The sequence below is a fragment of the Pongo pygmaeus genome, chromosome 15, assembly GCF_028885625.2.
Source record: "Pongo pygmaeus isolate AG05252 chromosome 15, NHGRI_mPonPyg2-v2.0_pri, whole genome shotgun sequence".
NCBI lineage: Eukaryota > Metazoa > Chordata > Mammalia > Primates > Hominidae > Pongo > Pongo pygmaeus.
In genome coordinates, this window is record NC_072388.2 from 99,161,490 (window position 1) to 99,177,277 (window position 15,788).

General features: G+C 45.7%; 1 protein-coding gene across 8 annotated transcripts in view; it reads left to right on the forward strand.

Moving 5' to 3' along the window:
• The window catches only part of EVL (Enah/Vasp-like), a 172,980-nt gene that overhangs the window by 102,524 nt on the left and 54,668 nt on the right, over positions 1-15,788 (forward strand). For all 8 annotated transcript variants that reach the window (XM_054448214.2, XM_054448209.2, XM_054448210.2 and 5 more), the window contains exon 2: positions 10,933-11,101. In XM_054448214.2, coding sequence (XP_054304189.1) covers positions 10,933-11,101 — 169 coding nt within the window. The remainder of the gene's footprint in view (positions 1-10,932; positions 11,102-15,788) is intronic.

The window sequence follows — 15,788 nt, forward strand, 5'->3', positions numbered from 1 at the left end:
CTAGGTCCCAGTTACTAGAGCTACCGAGATGAACACTACTTTAAAAACCAAACCAAACAACCTGCCTCATGGAGGCACTTGCCCCTCAGATCAGTGGCAAGTATGGTAAGTGTTCTGCAGAGAAGCTAAGCAGCTGAGGCGAGCGGCAGGGGCCCGAGGGTGTGCATTAGCATTCTCTTCAGTGTGGTTCAGGGAGTCATCCCCGGGGGCAGTGGGGGCGGGGGGGTGGGGGGACAGTGTGAGTAGAGGCTAGAGGAAAGCACTGGAGTAAATTGGGGCCCCGGAAACTGATTTCCCAACAGCCAGGGCTCAGGAGTGGGCCCTCAGTGACCTCCACAGTGGATCTGGGCCATTCCACCAAGACAGGACCCGACAGCCTGGTCCCACTTGGTGAGGCCTGAGGCAATTCTCCAGTCCACAGTGAGGAACCTGCCACCTTGTTTTTCTCCTTAGAAGTTAAAAGAGTAGTAGGCGATAATGACAGCTCTCCATGTGGACACGGAAGGCAGTTTATTGCGGATTCCACCCTAAGTCTTGCCTCATATGGATTTGCTGTTCATTCCAGCCAACATTGTTCTTTTTCAAGATGGTATCTGCTGGGTGCTAATCATGTTTAGTGAAGTGCTCTCCTGTTTATTTCATCAGCCTTATTTGATCTCCAGCAAATGTAAAAGAAAATGCAAAAAGATGATTCTCCTCGTTTTACAGAGCTGTAAACTTACCTCCCTGAAGTCTTGTTGCTGGCAAACAACAGAGCCAGACCTGGGGCAGAGCTGGAGCTGTTGTCCATGGTGTTCTCACTTCCCCACACTGACTCCATAATGAGGGCTGGCCTTAACTCTCTGTGCCCAGCCTTGCTTCCCAGCACAACACTGCTTCCTGGTGGGCACCAGCCAGCCAGACTTTCTCTAAAGTACTCTCTCTCTCTCTGCCCCTCTCCACCTTGTGGGAAAGACAGTGGTCAGAAAAGGGGCAGTCCAGAGAAGAGCAAAGCCATGCGTTGTCATGGCAGCCAATGGAGAAGTTTCCCACAGGAGGCGAGGAGGGCAAGAAGGAGGGCAAAAAGGAGGCAAGTCTGTGGCAAGAGCAGAATGGCGAGGCTGGGGCAGGCTGAGGGGAGACAGGATGGGGCTGCCTGTGGACAGAGGGGAGTTCCTAGTGTGAGAGAGTTCTCCGAGAGCTGGAACGGGAGGCCTCCGGATGGCAGGAGGCAGGGTCCTGTCCAGCAGTGTCTCTGACTTGACTCCCTATGTGACTTGGGGGAGCCACACAATGAGAAGTGGGAATAAATGTGATAATGACCTCGTGATGGTGATTTGAGCATTGTGTGAAGTCAGGTGAAGATGTCACCTATGTTACCAGAGCCAAGCTGCATGCCTGCAGGGGGTCTACTGAACTAGCAAGTGATGTGCTTCAGAGAGAGACTGGAATTTGGCAAAGGAGAAAGCCCCTGTCTCCTCCTGTGTGCCGGGCCTTGTCTTGGGGCTCTGTGGGTAGACCCCAGCTCTGCTGTGCACTGGAGTGCCCAGACAGGTCTGTGTAAGCACCTCAGTGTGGGCTGCTCCGCTCCCATCCAGGAGGCTCCTTACTGATGGTTCTCAGCCCAGCTTTTAAGATTCACTTTTGTTGCTTGTATGTTGAAGGTAAACAAGTCAGGACTTTACAAACTGCCTCAGTCTGGCTGTGTTTCTGCTTAGCTTTGGGAACATTTATTTATGGCTACTTCTCTCTAGCCCCCCACCCTTCACTACTTACCCCTTATTAACGCACTTGGCAGCTGCAGAGCCCGGGCCAGAGGCACCAGGCTACACTGAGGACGATGGCTCACTGAGGAAGGGTATCTGAACTCAGACACTGGCCTGGTCTCCAGAAGCCCACAGTCTCGGGAAGAAGATAGCTCGAAGTGGCTGTCCTGACGGCTTGAAAGTAATCAGAGGCATGTGGCACCTTGGGGTGGGGTTTGGGGGGCAGAGACACATACCTACTGAGTATAAGGAATGTACCCAGCATGGTACTGGTCACCCTCATGTCTTGTCTATTAATCACCATAGAAATAGACCATGCTATTTTTATCAGCTCTGGTTTACAGACAAGAACTCCTCCTACAAAGCCTGATGTTCTCCCTTCCCAATACTCTTGTACACCCATTTTGCAATGATCTGTTTTTCTTGATAGATTGTAATCTCCTTCAGAGCTGAGCCATATGCCTATTAGTAGTTATTAAATGAATGGGAATGGGTGGATAGGTGTGTTTTGAAAGCAATGACAATGTGAGCTTTGAGAAAAGGTAAGATTCAAACCTCGGGATATAGGAAAAAGAAATCATCTTGGGCAGGAGAAATATCTCTTCCTAATTACTTGAGGAGTAGCAGAAAAGTCATCTTAATTGGCCCAATGTCATGGGAATGCTTTAGCTGCCATTCCTGGCTTTACCACCAGGCTGCTGGTTGGGCTGTGTGATCAGACAGGTCCTTCCTCGCTGAAATGTGCTGGGCCGTTTGTGGGCAGCCTCAGGTCCAGCAGAGCAAGAAGGGAAGTTCCCTGGGACGAGCAGAGTAATCTACACGGTAGTCTTGGACCTCTAGAGGGCAACAGATAGGAAGAGAACTGTGGCCTAAGTCTTCGCTCTACATAGGGAGAAGTCTGCCGAGAAGAAATGGCCCCTGCCCTGGAGGCGTTCAGTGGTGTGCAGAGGGACCTAGCGTAGACATTGCTGCAGTAAGTGCTATGATGGTAGGCACAGGTCCATGAGAATAGGGATAGTAAGGCTCAGAGAAGGACCACCTAACTCAGCCTGGGGCTTCAGGGAAGATTTTCTAAAAGAGGTAACAGATATTCCAAGTCTTTATGGATGAGTAGGAATTAGTGGGTCGGCTTGGGTCATCTTGGTTCGGCTGAGAAAAGTATCCCAGGCAGAGGAAGTGGCCTGAGCCACAGCAGAGGCCACAGAGTGCGGGTTGGGTGGGGGGGTTCGGGGCCTGTGTGCATTTCCACAAGACTAAGACAAGGGTTGGGTCGGCTGTGGACGCTTTGGCAAGGGCTACAACGTGAAGGCCCCTGAGTGCCTGCCCCAGAGCTGGGATTATATTCCGTAACAACGGTGACTCCCTTCCTCATGCCACATGGGGTCAGGTGCTGCCCCAAGTGCTTACACATATTAAGTCTTAATTCTCCAGACAACCCTATAAAGAAGATGAGGAAAGAGGAAAGATATGGGTAGATAAAGGAGGATAAGCTATAGATAGAAAAACTGGGAAACACAGAAGTTTTGTATGAGTTGATATAGCTAGTAAGTGGCAGAGCTCCCAATGAGGGAAGAGGCTCAGTCAGTTTGCCTTTGATGAAGGTCTTTCTGGTGACATTGCAATTTAAGGGTTGCGGGTGTGAGACTTCAACCAGAGGCCGGGGAACAGCTAGGAGGCTGTGGTCTAAAATAAATAACAAGGGCTGGGACTGGCAGCAAGGAGGGAGAGAAAGGGACAGATCCAAAAGATGTTTTAGAATAGATGGCCACTGGGCCATGGAGGGTGAAGCACAAAAAAGCATCTGAAATGGCCTTCAGGTTTCAGACTCGGGGGACTGGGTAGGTGTTGCTTCCATTCCCTGAAATGGGAAACAGTGAAAGAATACTTTCTCTCTTGAGCATGTTGAATTGTGAGGTCTCTAAGTTATCTCCAGCAGTTAGAAATGTGGCTCCATATTTTAGAAGAAAGGACAGGACTGGAGAGTCATCGACATGGGATTTGTCAGTGTATTGGTGCTCGTGTAAACCCTGGTATGGATGACAGAGCCCATGAGGAGACGTGAAAGCGAATGGTCCTCAAAGTTTCCTTCATGGACCATTTGCCTAGAACCAGCAAACGTGTGTTACAATAGAGACCCCGCCCCGCCTGAGACTTACCACATCAGAATCTACTAAATGGGGGCCTAGGGATTTGTGTTTTAGTAAACACTCACCTGACTCTTACAGTGCATACAGTTTTTTTGTTTGATTTTGTTTTTTTGAGGTGGAGTCTGGCTCTGTTGCCCAGGCTAGAGTGCAGTGGCGCAATCTCAGCTCACTGCAAGCTCTGCCTCCCGGGTTCACGTTATCCTCCTGCCTCAGCCTCCGGAGTAGCTGGGACCTGCCACCTTGCCCGGCTAATTTTTTTTTTTTTTTTTTTGTATTTTTAGTAGAGATGGGGTTTCACTGGTTAGCCAGGATGGTCTCGATCTCCTGACCTCGTGATCCTCCCGCCTCAGCCTCCCAAAGTGCTGGGATTACAGATGTGAGCCACCGCACCTAGCCGTGCATACAATTTTGAGAATCATGAGCATAGAGTAAAATGAGAAGAAATTCCACATAATTCACATTGGTTTTAAAATCTGTTTTGGAGAGCAAACCCATTTAAGAACATGGTAAATGCATTTCTACAAGCAGCGTGCACGCTCACTTTTGCAGATAATTTTGGAGGTTTCTTAGACTCTTCAAGCCTTTCCCTGGACCCCGGATTAAAAACACTTGACATAAAAGATAAGTAGAAAGGAAACCTGTGAAGGAGGCTGAACAGGAATCACAGAGAGCGAAATGGAATGCCAGAAGAATTTGAAGACTGGGGATTAAGGAGGAGAGGTTTTCAGAAGTGAGGACGTAGTCAGCAGTGCCTGGCTCACTAACGGGCCCAGTGACTCGAGAGCCAGAAAGAATGCATTGGAGCTGGAAGTGGAAAGGCATTAACCTTGTCTGGGCTTATTTAAGTGTATTCTCTGGGCCAGGGGCCAGGTTCCAGTGGGGGCTTGGAGAGTGACGGCAGGGTGGGGGTGGGGCAGGGTGAGGAAATGGAGAGAGCAAGTGACAAGACGAACTGGGTGGGGAACAGCGGGAAGTAGGGAGCGAAGTCCAGTCATATCAGCTGGTGGGGTGCTTGTTAGGTGCCCACCCTTGCGATGATTACTGTGGTGAAAGATAAGAAAGGAGTTCCCAGCAGGGCAGCTCACTCACCCTGGTTTGCCCCGGATTATCCAAGTTTTAGTGCCGAATGCCTGCCTCCTAGGAAACCCTTCTATTATGGGCAAATGCTGGTTCACAGTCCCACTGGGAAGACAAAATTGGCCCTCAAGACAGAGTATGAAGAGTTGTTCTGTCCAAAAGGAGCTCCCAAGTCCGAGCATTAAGGCTGAGCAGGACCACTGTGCCAGTCCCAGGGAGAGAGAGTGAGGCCTTGGCTGCCTGCTTTCCAGGAAGGAGTGTGGCTCCTAGGCTGACACTCCAGAGGAGCAGAAGAGGGCAGCCTGTGCCTTCCCAGAGGCCTCCCTCTGGAGGAGCGGGTCTTTCTCCACAGGCCTGGGCCCAGACAGAGCTGAGATGCACCTTTAGAGGCAGCAGACAGGGCTGAGCCTCGCTTTGCACAGGAGCCCACCCGCAGAGCTGTGGTTTCCTGACTCGCCCATCCCAGGCTGTTATGAGAGAAAAGGCTGATGGTAATCTGTGACAGATGCTTTTGCCTGGCAGTTACACTTTTTCTGAGAATAAATGGAGAGGATTGTGAGTAGAATGTTCCCACGGGCACACAATCATAAATGCACTGTTTTTCCCACAGTCGGGGTCATTTGTTTAACAATTATTCATGTCTACAGCATACAGGGACTGGCTTTACCAAAGGGAAAACAAAACAGTTCCTGCCTTCAAGGAGCTCACAGGCTGGTGGTGCAGACACCTCAGCAGATTCTGAGAGGCAGGACAAACTGAAAAGCGCTCTGGCAGAGGGGGAAGCAAGCATGGGGCTGCAGGAGCCAGCCTCTCTCTGGATTGTGCTTTTTCCAAGTTCAACCCTGCACTCACATTTCCCAAAAAACCTCTTGTGGTTAGCCTCGTTCCACCCTGTGGACCTTCCTTTTGCCCTTACTTTATGAATTTACACTCTGTCCTTCAAGGAAATAACAGGGCCAGGATGGCGTGTCTATGTAAGCCCATGAGAATTTCAGAAACCTTGTTCCCAGCCACACAGGGAGTAGGGGAGCGAGAGTCCGGGGGCACAGAGGCTGAACTTTTCCAGAAGGATTAGAGAGTGAGAGCCCGAGATTGACTTCAGGCTGTCATCACGGAGGGCCGTGCTGCAAGATTTTTCCTGCATCCTCCTGAGTAGCTGGGACTACAGGCATGTTCCATCACACCCAGCTGCCTGTGTAATAGTTTTATCTTGAAATGCATTACTGATTTCCTACATCAGGTCCTGGAAGGTCTATGATTAGGTTTCAGAGTTACATGCAGAAAATCTGGGGTGTGTTTTGCTTTTTATTTTTTTCTCTTCAGTGAGAGATTTCAACAGACATTCAAAAGTGGTCTGTGATATACAGCAGGGGTGTCCAATCTTTTGGCTTCCCTGGGCCACATTGGAAGAATTGTCTTGGGCCACACATGAAATACACTAACGTTAACAATAGCTGATGAGCTTTTAAAAAAAATCTCATAACGTTTTAAGAAAGTTTACAAATTTGTGTTGGGCTGCATTCAAAGCGGTTGGACAGGCTTGGTGTATGATCTAAAAAAATTAACTGCTGAACCAGCGACAGGACAAAGATTGTGGTTTTTCCCATCTTCCCTGCTGTGCCATGCCCCATGCTGGGCTCATGGGCAGAGCTCAGTGAGTACTCAGTGCTTGTCCGAGGGAGCTCAGAGGTCAGACTCATCTTGTACAGATGAGGAAACTGAGGCCTAGAGTCACATGGTCTTTCTCCTATAAGCTGATAGAAGTGCAGTCTGAAGCTTTAAGAGTTTAGGTCTCACATGACACACGGAGGGAAATTACAGGTGCAAATTATATGGACCCCACAAATACATATACGAAGGCCCAAAATGACAGGGGAATTGGACTGCTTGTTTGAAAAGAGCCTTCCCCCAAGAGAGAAATTCTAGTTATACCTATAGCTCAGAGATGCCTGTTAGATCCCAGGGGAGAAAGAAGTCCACCAACCTGGTAATTTAATACCATGCAGAACAAACCAGTGTGTTTTGACTGATTTCACTCCCCACCTAATCAACAGATTGTTTTGATCATATAAAAGGAGCCTATGAGACATGAAGACCTCATGGGAACCATTTAGTAAATGAAATTTCGTATGTGTATGTTTAAAAAAATAGTTCATCCATTCATTTATTCAATAAGTAATTTAAGAAAACATTTGCCTATCAAATTTCCTTATAGCTAGGCACAGTGGCTCATGCCAGTAATCCCAGCACTTCAAGAGACCAAAGAGACCAAGATGGGAGGATCACTTGAGCCCAGGAGTTTGAAATCAGTCTGGGCAACATGGCGAAACCCTGTCTCTACAATAATAATAATAATAATAATAATAATAATAATAATAAATTAGATTTCCTCAAGGGATAGATGATCTGGAAAAATTAAATTTATGATGCTTAGGGAGGACGTGTATGAGTATTTATCCAGGTGAAGATGTTGAGAAGGCAAGTGAATATATATTGCTCAGAGGCAATGTCGAGGTTAGACAGCAATTGAGATTTTATTAAAACAAAAAAATTTCAAGGGTATAATAAGCCCAAATTAGCAAAACAAATCTTAAGTAGAGTAAATGTGTGTATTTTCTTGCATTTAGGGTTTGTTAGTAGCAATAAAATAAGAGACAAACCAATACTATTCAAAGGGTGGGGGGAAACCAGGGGTTTTGGTTAACCACAAGTTTAATTTGAACCTAAAGTGTTAACAACAGCAAAAAAAAAAAAAAAAAAAAAAAAAAAAAGGAACCTGTAGTAGCTATAATTACAAGAAGAAAAATGGTTATTGGTCTTCAGGCATCTAGTGGCAAGCACAGTGCTTTATTTATGCCGTCTCTGTAACTCCCCTAAAAGGTGTGTGTGATACCCCAGGTATGCTTCACCCCCACCTAGTGCTCGCGGTTCTCTACATGCCGTGCAGTTATAGCCTCCCTGCCTCTGCTCAGCTGCCTGTCTCTTCCTCCTAGAACCCCACATCCCCTTCCTGAATTCATCTAGGGGTTGAAAGTCTTCATCTTAAAACCCACACAGCGTTTGCTTCAGAAAGCCTCCCCAGGCCTGGCGCAGTGGCTCACGCCTGTAATCCCAGCACTTTGGGAGTCCGAGGCGGGCAGATTGCTTGGGGCCAGGAGTTCAAGACCAGCCTGGGCAACATGGTAAAACTCTGTCTCTACTAAAATTTAAAACCCTGTCTCTACTAGAATTTAAAAGATTAGCCAGGCGTAGTGGTACGTTCCTGTAGTCCCAGCTTCATGGGAGGCTGAAGCACGAGAATCACCTGAACCTGAGAGGTGGAGGTTGCAGTGAGCCAAGATCGCGCCACTGAACTCCAGCCTGGGCAACAGAGTGAAACTCCGTCTCAAAAAAATAAATAAATAAAAATCTAAAAGAAGAAAGCCTCCCGTGTCCCCCTCCCCCGCATCCCTCCAGGCTGGATAAGGTTTATAATTACTCATCTGACTGCCTAACTAGCTGGGAGCTTGCTGAGGGCAGGTACTGTTCTACCCATCTCTCTTTCATTAATGTTTTTTGACTCACTAACAGCTACTGATCAGACTAAGCCTGGAATATTGTGCCCAGTTTTAGGACCCAGACTGATTAGTTACTGGGATGGCGAGGGGACTGGTAGCTTTGTCGTGTGTCTGATGGAAGGAAGCGCTCTTCCTTCAGCTATCCGGTGGGTTGTCACAGGCTCTGCAGAGCACCCTGTGTGACTCTGGAGAGCTGCGAGTGGCATGTCACTCAGAACAAGGAGGAGTTGTCCAAATTAAAACCATTTACAACCAACGGGTTTGCTTTGGAGAATAGTAAAGTTTCCTGTCACCCAAAGCTCAGTGTGGACTTGTGAGGGCAGCATCATTGGACACAAAAATGGATTAGTGTCTATAGTTCTTTTCAGCTCTGAGATTATTTAGTGAGCATTTATTAGGCACCTGCTCTGTGCCAGGTTCTGACACAGGTCAAAAGTCTGCGAAAGGAGAAGGGCCAGGAAGGATGGACTAGAAGCATCTCAGACCACATCACAGTGCTGAGAACATTTGGGCCAGGCTGATAAGGTGTCCCCACACCAAGGCTTCCCCCACAGAAGAGTCCTGTGTTGGGCGGGAATAGGTTGGCACTGGTCCCCCTGCCACATTCAGTCAGCGGCTGGGAGCAGCATGGCCTCTGTGCACCAGCTCTGCTCCCATAGCAGGTTCTCCTGCAGGGCGACTGAAGGGCGCGCTTCCATGGCTGCCACACAGGGCCTCTAGAAAGCATTGCACCTCACACAGCACCTTCCCAGAGTGCTCCCCCAGAATCATCTCAAGGGCACTGTGGTCACCTTCCAGCAAGTGGTAGAGCTGGGCACCAGCTCAGATCCCTCTGATTTAATAAAACCCGTGTTTTGTTAACCAAGACCATGCTGCATCTCAGGATCTCTCCTAGCTCCTGAGACAGCATCCAGAACACACACCTACTTGTCAACTGTCACAGTTAGCAACTGAGTGTACCAGAAGCAGTAAGTGCCAGAATTTGGCCCATCACTTGATTTATGGTTCATTTACATTGGGATAGAACTGTGATTTGACCCAGCGTCTGTCTGGTTCTGTGTACAGTTTACTCTATTTTTTTTTTTTCTTGAGACAGTCTTACACTATCACCTAGGCTGGAGTGCAGTGGCACAATCACAATTCCCTCTTTAAAAAAAAAAGAAAGAAAGAAATGAGTATTGCTTTTTTAAATTTGGGAATTCTAATATGCTAGAGAAGATGTTAAAGATGATTAGGTTTATGAAGAGCCAGTGGACTCCGAGAGGCTTTCCCTGAATACCGTGGCAGGAGTTTTAGTGTATTAATTTGAGTGATGGCTATTTTATCCTTTCAGGGGCTTCTCCCCTGCTTCTCTGTCATATTTTGAACAAATGAGGTTGCTTTACTATGTAAATGTCTTCAGCAAAGTATGGTGCAGCCATCTATTTATTTTGATTTATGTTGCATTTTTCTTTAGATCACCTAAATACTTCATTCCCTACATAGCTTATCTGATGCTACCTAGCATAATACCATAAATGAAGCATTTTGTTGGATGTTGCAAAGAATATTATCTATGTTACATGCTCTAGAGTCAGACAGAAGTGGTTGGAAATCCCCAGTGTAATCACTGAATATGTGTGTGAACTTGTATACATCTTTGCAAGTCTCTGAGCCACTTTTTTCTCATCTAAAAAAATGGAGAATGGAGGTAATAAATAGCTGCTTCATAAGTCATGAAGCTTAGGTGCTTTAATAATGCGTTCTCTCTCTCTCTCTCTCTCTCTTTTTTTTTTTTTTTTTGAGACAGAGTCTTGCTCTGTCGCCCAGGCTGGAGTGCAGTGGCGCAATCTTGGCTCACTGCAACCTCCATCTCCTGGGTTCAAGCAATTCTTGTGCCTCAGCCTCCCAAGTAGCTAGGATTACAGGCATGTGCCACCATGCCCAGCTAATTTTTGTATTTTTAGAGGCAGGGGGCATCTCACCATGTTGGTCAGGCTGGTCTTGAACTCCTGACCTCAAGTGGACCACCAGCCTCAGCCTCCCAAAGTGTTGGGATTACAGGTGTGAGCTACCGTGCCTGGCCACATTCTCTTGTTTAATACAGTACATGGAATGTTGTGAACAGTTGGCAAATTATAATTGTAATTCCTTTCTTATTCAAGCAACTTCTCCCCTGAAAACAAAGTTGTGAGTCTTTTCCAAGCTATTGAAAGTTTTGGCACAGAACCTCTCTCCACTCTGCAAGCTCCTTAGAGAATGTAAGCTCATCACCTCACCAGGCAGTTCTTCCATAGATGGTGGAAGTTCTGGCAATTGGAAAGTTTCTTTATGTCAAGTAGCAATTGGCCTCTATTTCAGAAAAGGGCAAAGTCACCTTCCATCCCCTGTGGCTGAGGCTGACACCAGTTTTTTCTTGCTCGGCAGTGAACAGAGTATCTGCCAAGCCCGGGCTTCCGTCATGGTCTACGATGACACCAGTAAGAAATGGGTACCAATCAAACCTGGCCAGCAGGGATTCAGCCGGATCAACATCTACCACAACACTGCCAGCAATACCTTCAGAGTCGTTGGAGTCAAGCTGCAGGATCAGCAGGTCAGTGCTGGAATTACAGATTATACCCGTGAGCCTGCACACCACCTCCTCACCACCCACCCCTTACACACACGTATCATTAAGAGGTCAGAACAAAAAGGTCAATATTCGGAATCAGAGGACCTGGGCTCAGATTTTGACTCCATATCGTCATAGTTCAAGGTATGACACCTTAAGCAAACTGTTTCTGGATTTCACTTTTTACCTATGTCATATGGAGACAGTGATCCACACCCTGCCTATTTCACTGTGTTATTGTCAGATTAAAATAAATAATAGATATGGGAAAGCTTTGAAAAAATAATATTGCAAAAACGTGTTCATCTTACTCATATGTAAGGTGGCTGTTAAGATTTGGGGTTCATCAACTTTCTAAGTCTTACTTTAGAAAGAGTATCAAGATGGTTTGGAGAACCTGGGGTCATTTCTGTCCCTAATAGTTCAACCTAGGCAAATCAGATAAGATAGTTTGTGAGTGTAGCTAGTAAATACCTACATAAATATGAGGGAACAATCATGTCCACCTGTGTCATGAATAGTCATACACACATAATTAATGGCAAAATAGTCTGATGTGACATGGACTAAAATAGGGACGTGGAGAAACAGGCTGGGCGACTTAACCACAGTGACTTGGGTTAGTTTGGTGCTCTCCCTCCAACTCTTTTCTTAGAGATTGACAGGAGCATTTATAGCAGTGAATTTAACAGATCTGTGATTATAGCATTTGTGAAAAACTCTATATAAACAGCATCTTGTGGCAGCCTTTGTGGGTCAAGCTTCAGCTAAGTTGAGCGGCAGGTTAGCTGCTATCTTGGAAAGAATCAGCAATCAGAAGAGAGAGAACAGAAACTCTGGGTTCTGTTTTTAGTGTGTTGCCTGTTGATTGGGTTTTTGCTTAATCAAAATAGCCCTATTAAGTTTCATGATGCTCATGGCTAACAGAGACATCCCTACCCCAGGACACCTGATAAAAGGTAGTCTTTCTGGCTGGGCATGGTGGCTCATGCCTGTAATCCCAGCACTTTGGGAGGCCAAGGCGGGTGGATTACAAGGTCAGGAGATCAAGACCAGCCTGGCTAACACGGTGAAACCCCGTCTCTACTAAAAAATACAAAAAAATTAGCCGGGCGTGGTGGCGGGCACCTGTAGTCCCAGCTACTTGGGAGGCTGAGGCAGGAGAATGGCGTGAACCCGGGAGGCGGAGCTTGCAGTGAGCCGAGATCGCGCCACTGCACTCCAGCCTGGACAACAGAGCGAGACTCCGAAAAGATAGTCTTTCTAACCTTGAAATCTTGGTGCCTCCAAAGGCATCCCTTTCCCTTGTTGATGAGCCTTAGTGGTATAATGGTATAAATGTCTTTCTAGAAACCTTCTAGAAGCTGCCTTCCTAAAATTCCAATTGACTAATTCTACATCTGCCTTTTAGTGACACACTGTGCCACACATTGCAGGATATACAGAACCTTTGGCCCCAATTATGGTGACAGTCAAAAATATCTCAAGTTTTCAGAACACCTGGTGGTTGGGGCTTGTGAGGGCAATACCTCCATGTCTTTGACACAAGGTCCATTACCTGGTGCGGTTCCTGAATCATAGTAGGTGTTCCCTAAGTGATTGCTTTTATTATGACAAGTTTTCCATTCCCTTCCTGCCTCTTGGTTGCCCTCCAGGGCGTAGTAGGAAGACAGCATGGTGTACTGGAAAGGGCATGGGAAGGGAGAGCTCCCCAACCCAAACACCACCTGTTCTCAGGGACCTCAACACCTCACAGGCTCCTTGAGAGGAAACCACATGTTGAGAAGGAGACCTTTTCCCCACTCCGGGAGGGACTGACAGCAGTCTTCAGTGGTATCCTGTTTAAATTTGGAGGGCAGTGTTGATCCTAACTTAGAGACCTCCTAGAGTCTGATTGAGAAGTTCGGAGCACAGCCTCCCACTTGGAATCACATGTTCAGGAGACAGACTATCAGACAGGATTGAGGATGTCTGTCCACATGGATGGGGCATGTTTAGCTAGGAATAGAAAAGAGATTCTTGGTAAACCAAGACATTAGAGAAAATGGCAGGAAATCTGGTCCATAACAACTTTTAGGGACCTCAGTAGAAAGACTGATTTTCACAGATTTGGTTTTGGTCCGTGTGGACTACCACCTTAAAGTGGTCAGATATGTTAAGAGAGTCAAAGATTCCTGGTTTTATAACTAAATAGGGATATCTTACCATGTTTAATGCTCTTTATGGTTAATGGAGCACTTTTCATGTCTATTATTTCATTCTCCCAGTAAGGATAATGGTACAAGAATTATCATCACCATTTTGCTAAATAGGTGGACATAAAACCAGGTAATCAGTTGTGGAGAAAATATGTAGTAAGTTGTAGTACTATTAGCCAAAATCTAACCTAAATCTTACATTCAGGATGACAAACCTAAAGGATTTTTAGTTGAGAATGAGTTTTGGTCACCAAAAATGTGGCTGTTGCAGTGGCTCATGCCTGTAATCCCAACACTTTGGGAGGCCAAGGCAGGTGGATCACTCGAGCCCAGGAGTTCGAGACCAGCCTGGGCAACATAGTGAGACCCCATCTCTATAAAAAAAAATATATATAAATTATCTTGGCGTGGTGGGGCATGCCTGTAGTCCCAGCTACTCAGGAGGCCAGGTGGGAGATTCTGTTGAGTCCAGGAGGTTGAGGCTTCAGTAAGCCGTGATTGCGCCACTGCATTCCAGCCTGGGTGACAGGGCGAGACTGTCTCAAAAAACAAAAACAAAAAATGTTAATGAGTTCTCAGGCTGAATTAGTAGAAGTAGAGTGAATTGATAGAAGTAGAATAAATTAATAGAGTAAATTAATAGAGGTGGAGCGAATTCATGGAGGGAGAGGTCCAGAAGAAGGGAGACTGCAGTCCTGTTCTGCTCTGCTCTGCGTGGCTCATTCTTCCCGCAGAATGCTGGGACTGCATCTGAGTACAGCAAACTGGAATCTACAAGAAGAAGGGCATCCAAACTGGTGAAAGATCTGAAAGTGATATAATATGGGGAACAATCGAAGGAGTAACAAGAGATATTTACTTGGAGAAAATAGAAACTGAAGGGATATGACCGCGGTTTTCAAGTCTCTGAAGGGTTCCATGTGGAAGAGAAATCTCACTTTCAGTGTGGACCCCGGAGAACAGACCTAGGAATATTGCATGGATGCTATAATGAAGAAGATTTTAATGCAGTAAAAGGATGAGCTTTCTTACAAGCATACTGTTGAAAGATGGAAAGTGTTACATTGCCAGCCTGAGAGGTAAGATTCTGAGAAAGACAGTTTATCATCAAGTAGAGACTTGGATGAGATGAGACCTCCAAAGTCTTTGCCAGTCTGTAGATTCTGTAGTTTTTAGATCCAGGCATATATGGGGTCAAGAAGATAGTTCTCCACCATCAAGCATCTTTCTTTTTTGTAGAGGACTCTAGACTCTTTTTACCCAGAGGCCCCCAAAACATGTGAAGGCAGTACAGTCATGCACCCCTCAATGATGGGGATACATTCTGAGAAATGTGCCCCTGGGGGATTTTGTTGTCATGTGAGTGTGCTCACACAAACCTAGATGGTACAGCCTACTACACACCTAGGCTGTATGGTATAGCCTGTTGCTCCTAGGTTACAAACCCATACAGCATGTTACTGTACTGAATACTGCAGGCAGTTGTAACACAGTGGTATTTGTGTGTGTAAACATACGTGAGCATAGAAAAAGTATACTAAAAATACCGTACTATAGTCTTATGGGACCACCATTATATATGAAGTCTGTTGTTGACCAAAACATCATTATGTGGTCCATGATTATATTTGGAGTTGCAAGACCTTCCTTTAAAAGAAGAGGAAAGGCACTCCTACACTCCCCAGAATAAAACTTGTGTAAACGTTGTAATTATGGGCTCCTGTGCAGAAAGTATGACATTTTAAAATGTTAATCCTTCAGCAAGTGTCCAGATCAGTCCTGCCAAACCTTGGAGAATTATTTTTAAAATAAAGCTGATAAGGAGATCCCAATGAGGCCTCCAAAAACAAAAAGTTAAAAGTAAAAAATTGGAAAAAGATAAACCTTACAAACACCAAAAGAAATTGATGTGGCTGTGTTAATATCAGACAAAGTAGACTTTAAGGCAGTAAGTATTCCTAAGATAATGACAGACCTTTTTAATGATAAAAGGGCAATTGAAAAAGAAGTCATAGCATCCCTACATTTGTATGAATCCATTCATATATCTTCAAAACACATAAAGCAAAAATCTAAAGGGAGAAGAGACAAATTCAACAGCATAGTTGGAGATTCTAATCATACCTCCAAGCTACTGATTGAATAAAGAAATAGAAATAAGTAAAGACAGAAAATTTGAATAACGTTATTAACCAACTTGAGCTAATTTACATTTGTAGAAACTATAGCCGACAACTGTACGATGCATAGTCTTCTCAAGTAAACATAAAACATTTACCAAAATAGACCATATACTGGTCCATAAAGCAAGTGTCAAGTTAAAAAGGATGGAGCTCACACAGAGTATGTTCTTTGACCACAGAGGAATTAAACCAGAAATTAGTAACAGAGGGTAACTTTTAAAATCTCCAGATGTTTGGAAATTAAGTGGTCTAATACTGGATGAACCATGAGACAGAAAAGAAATCACA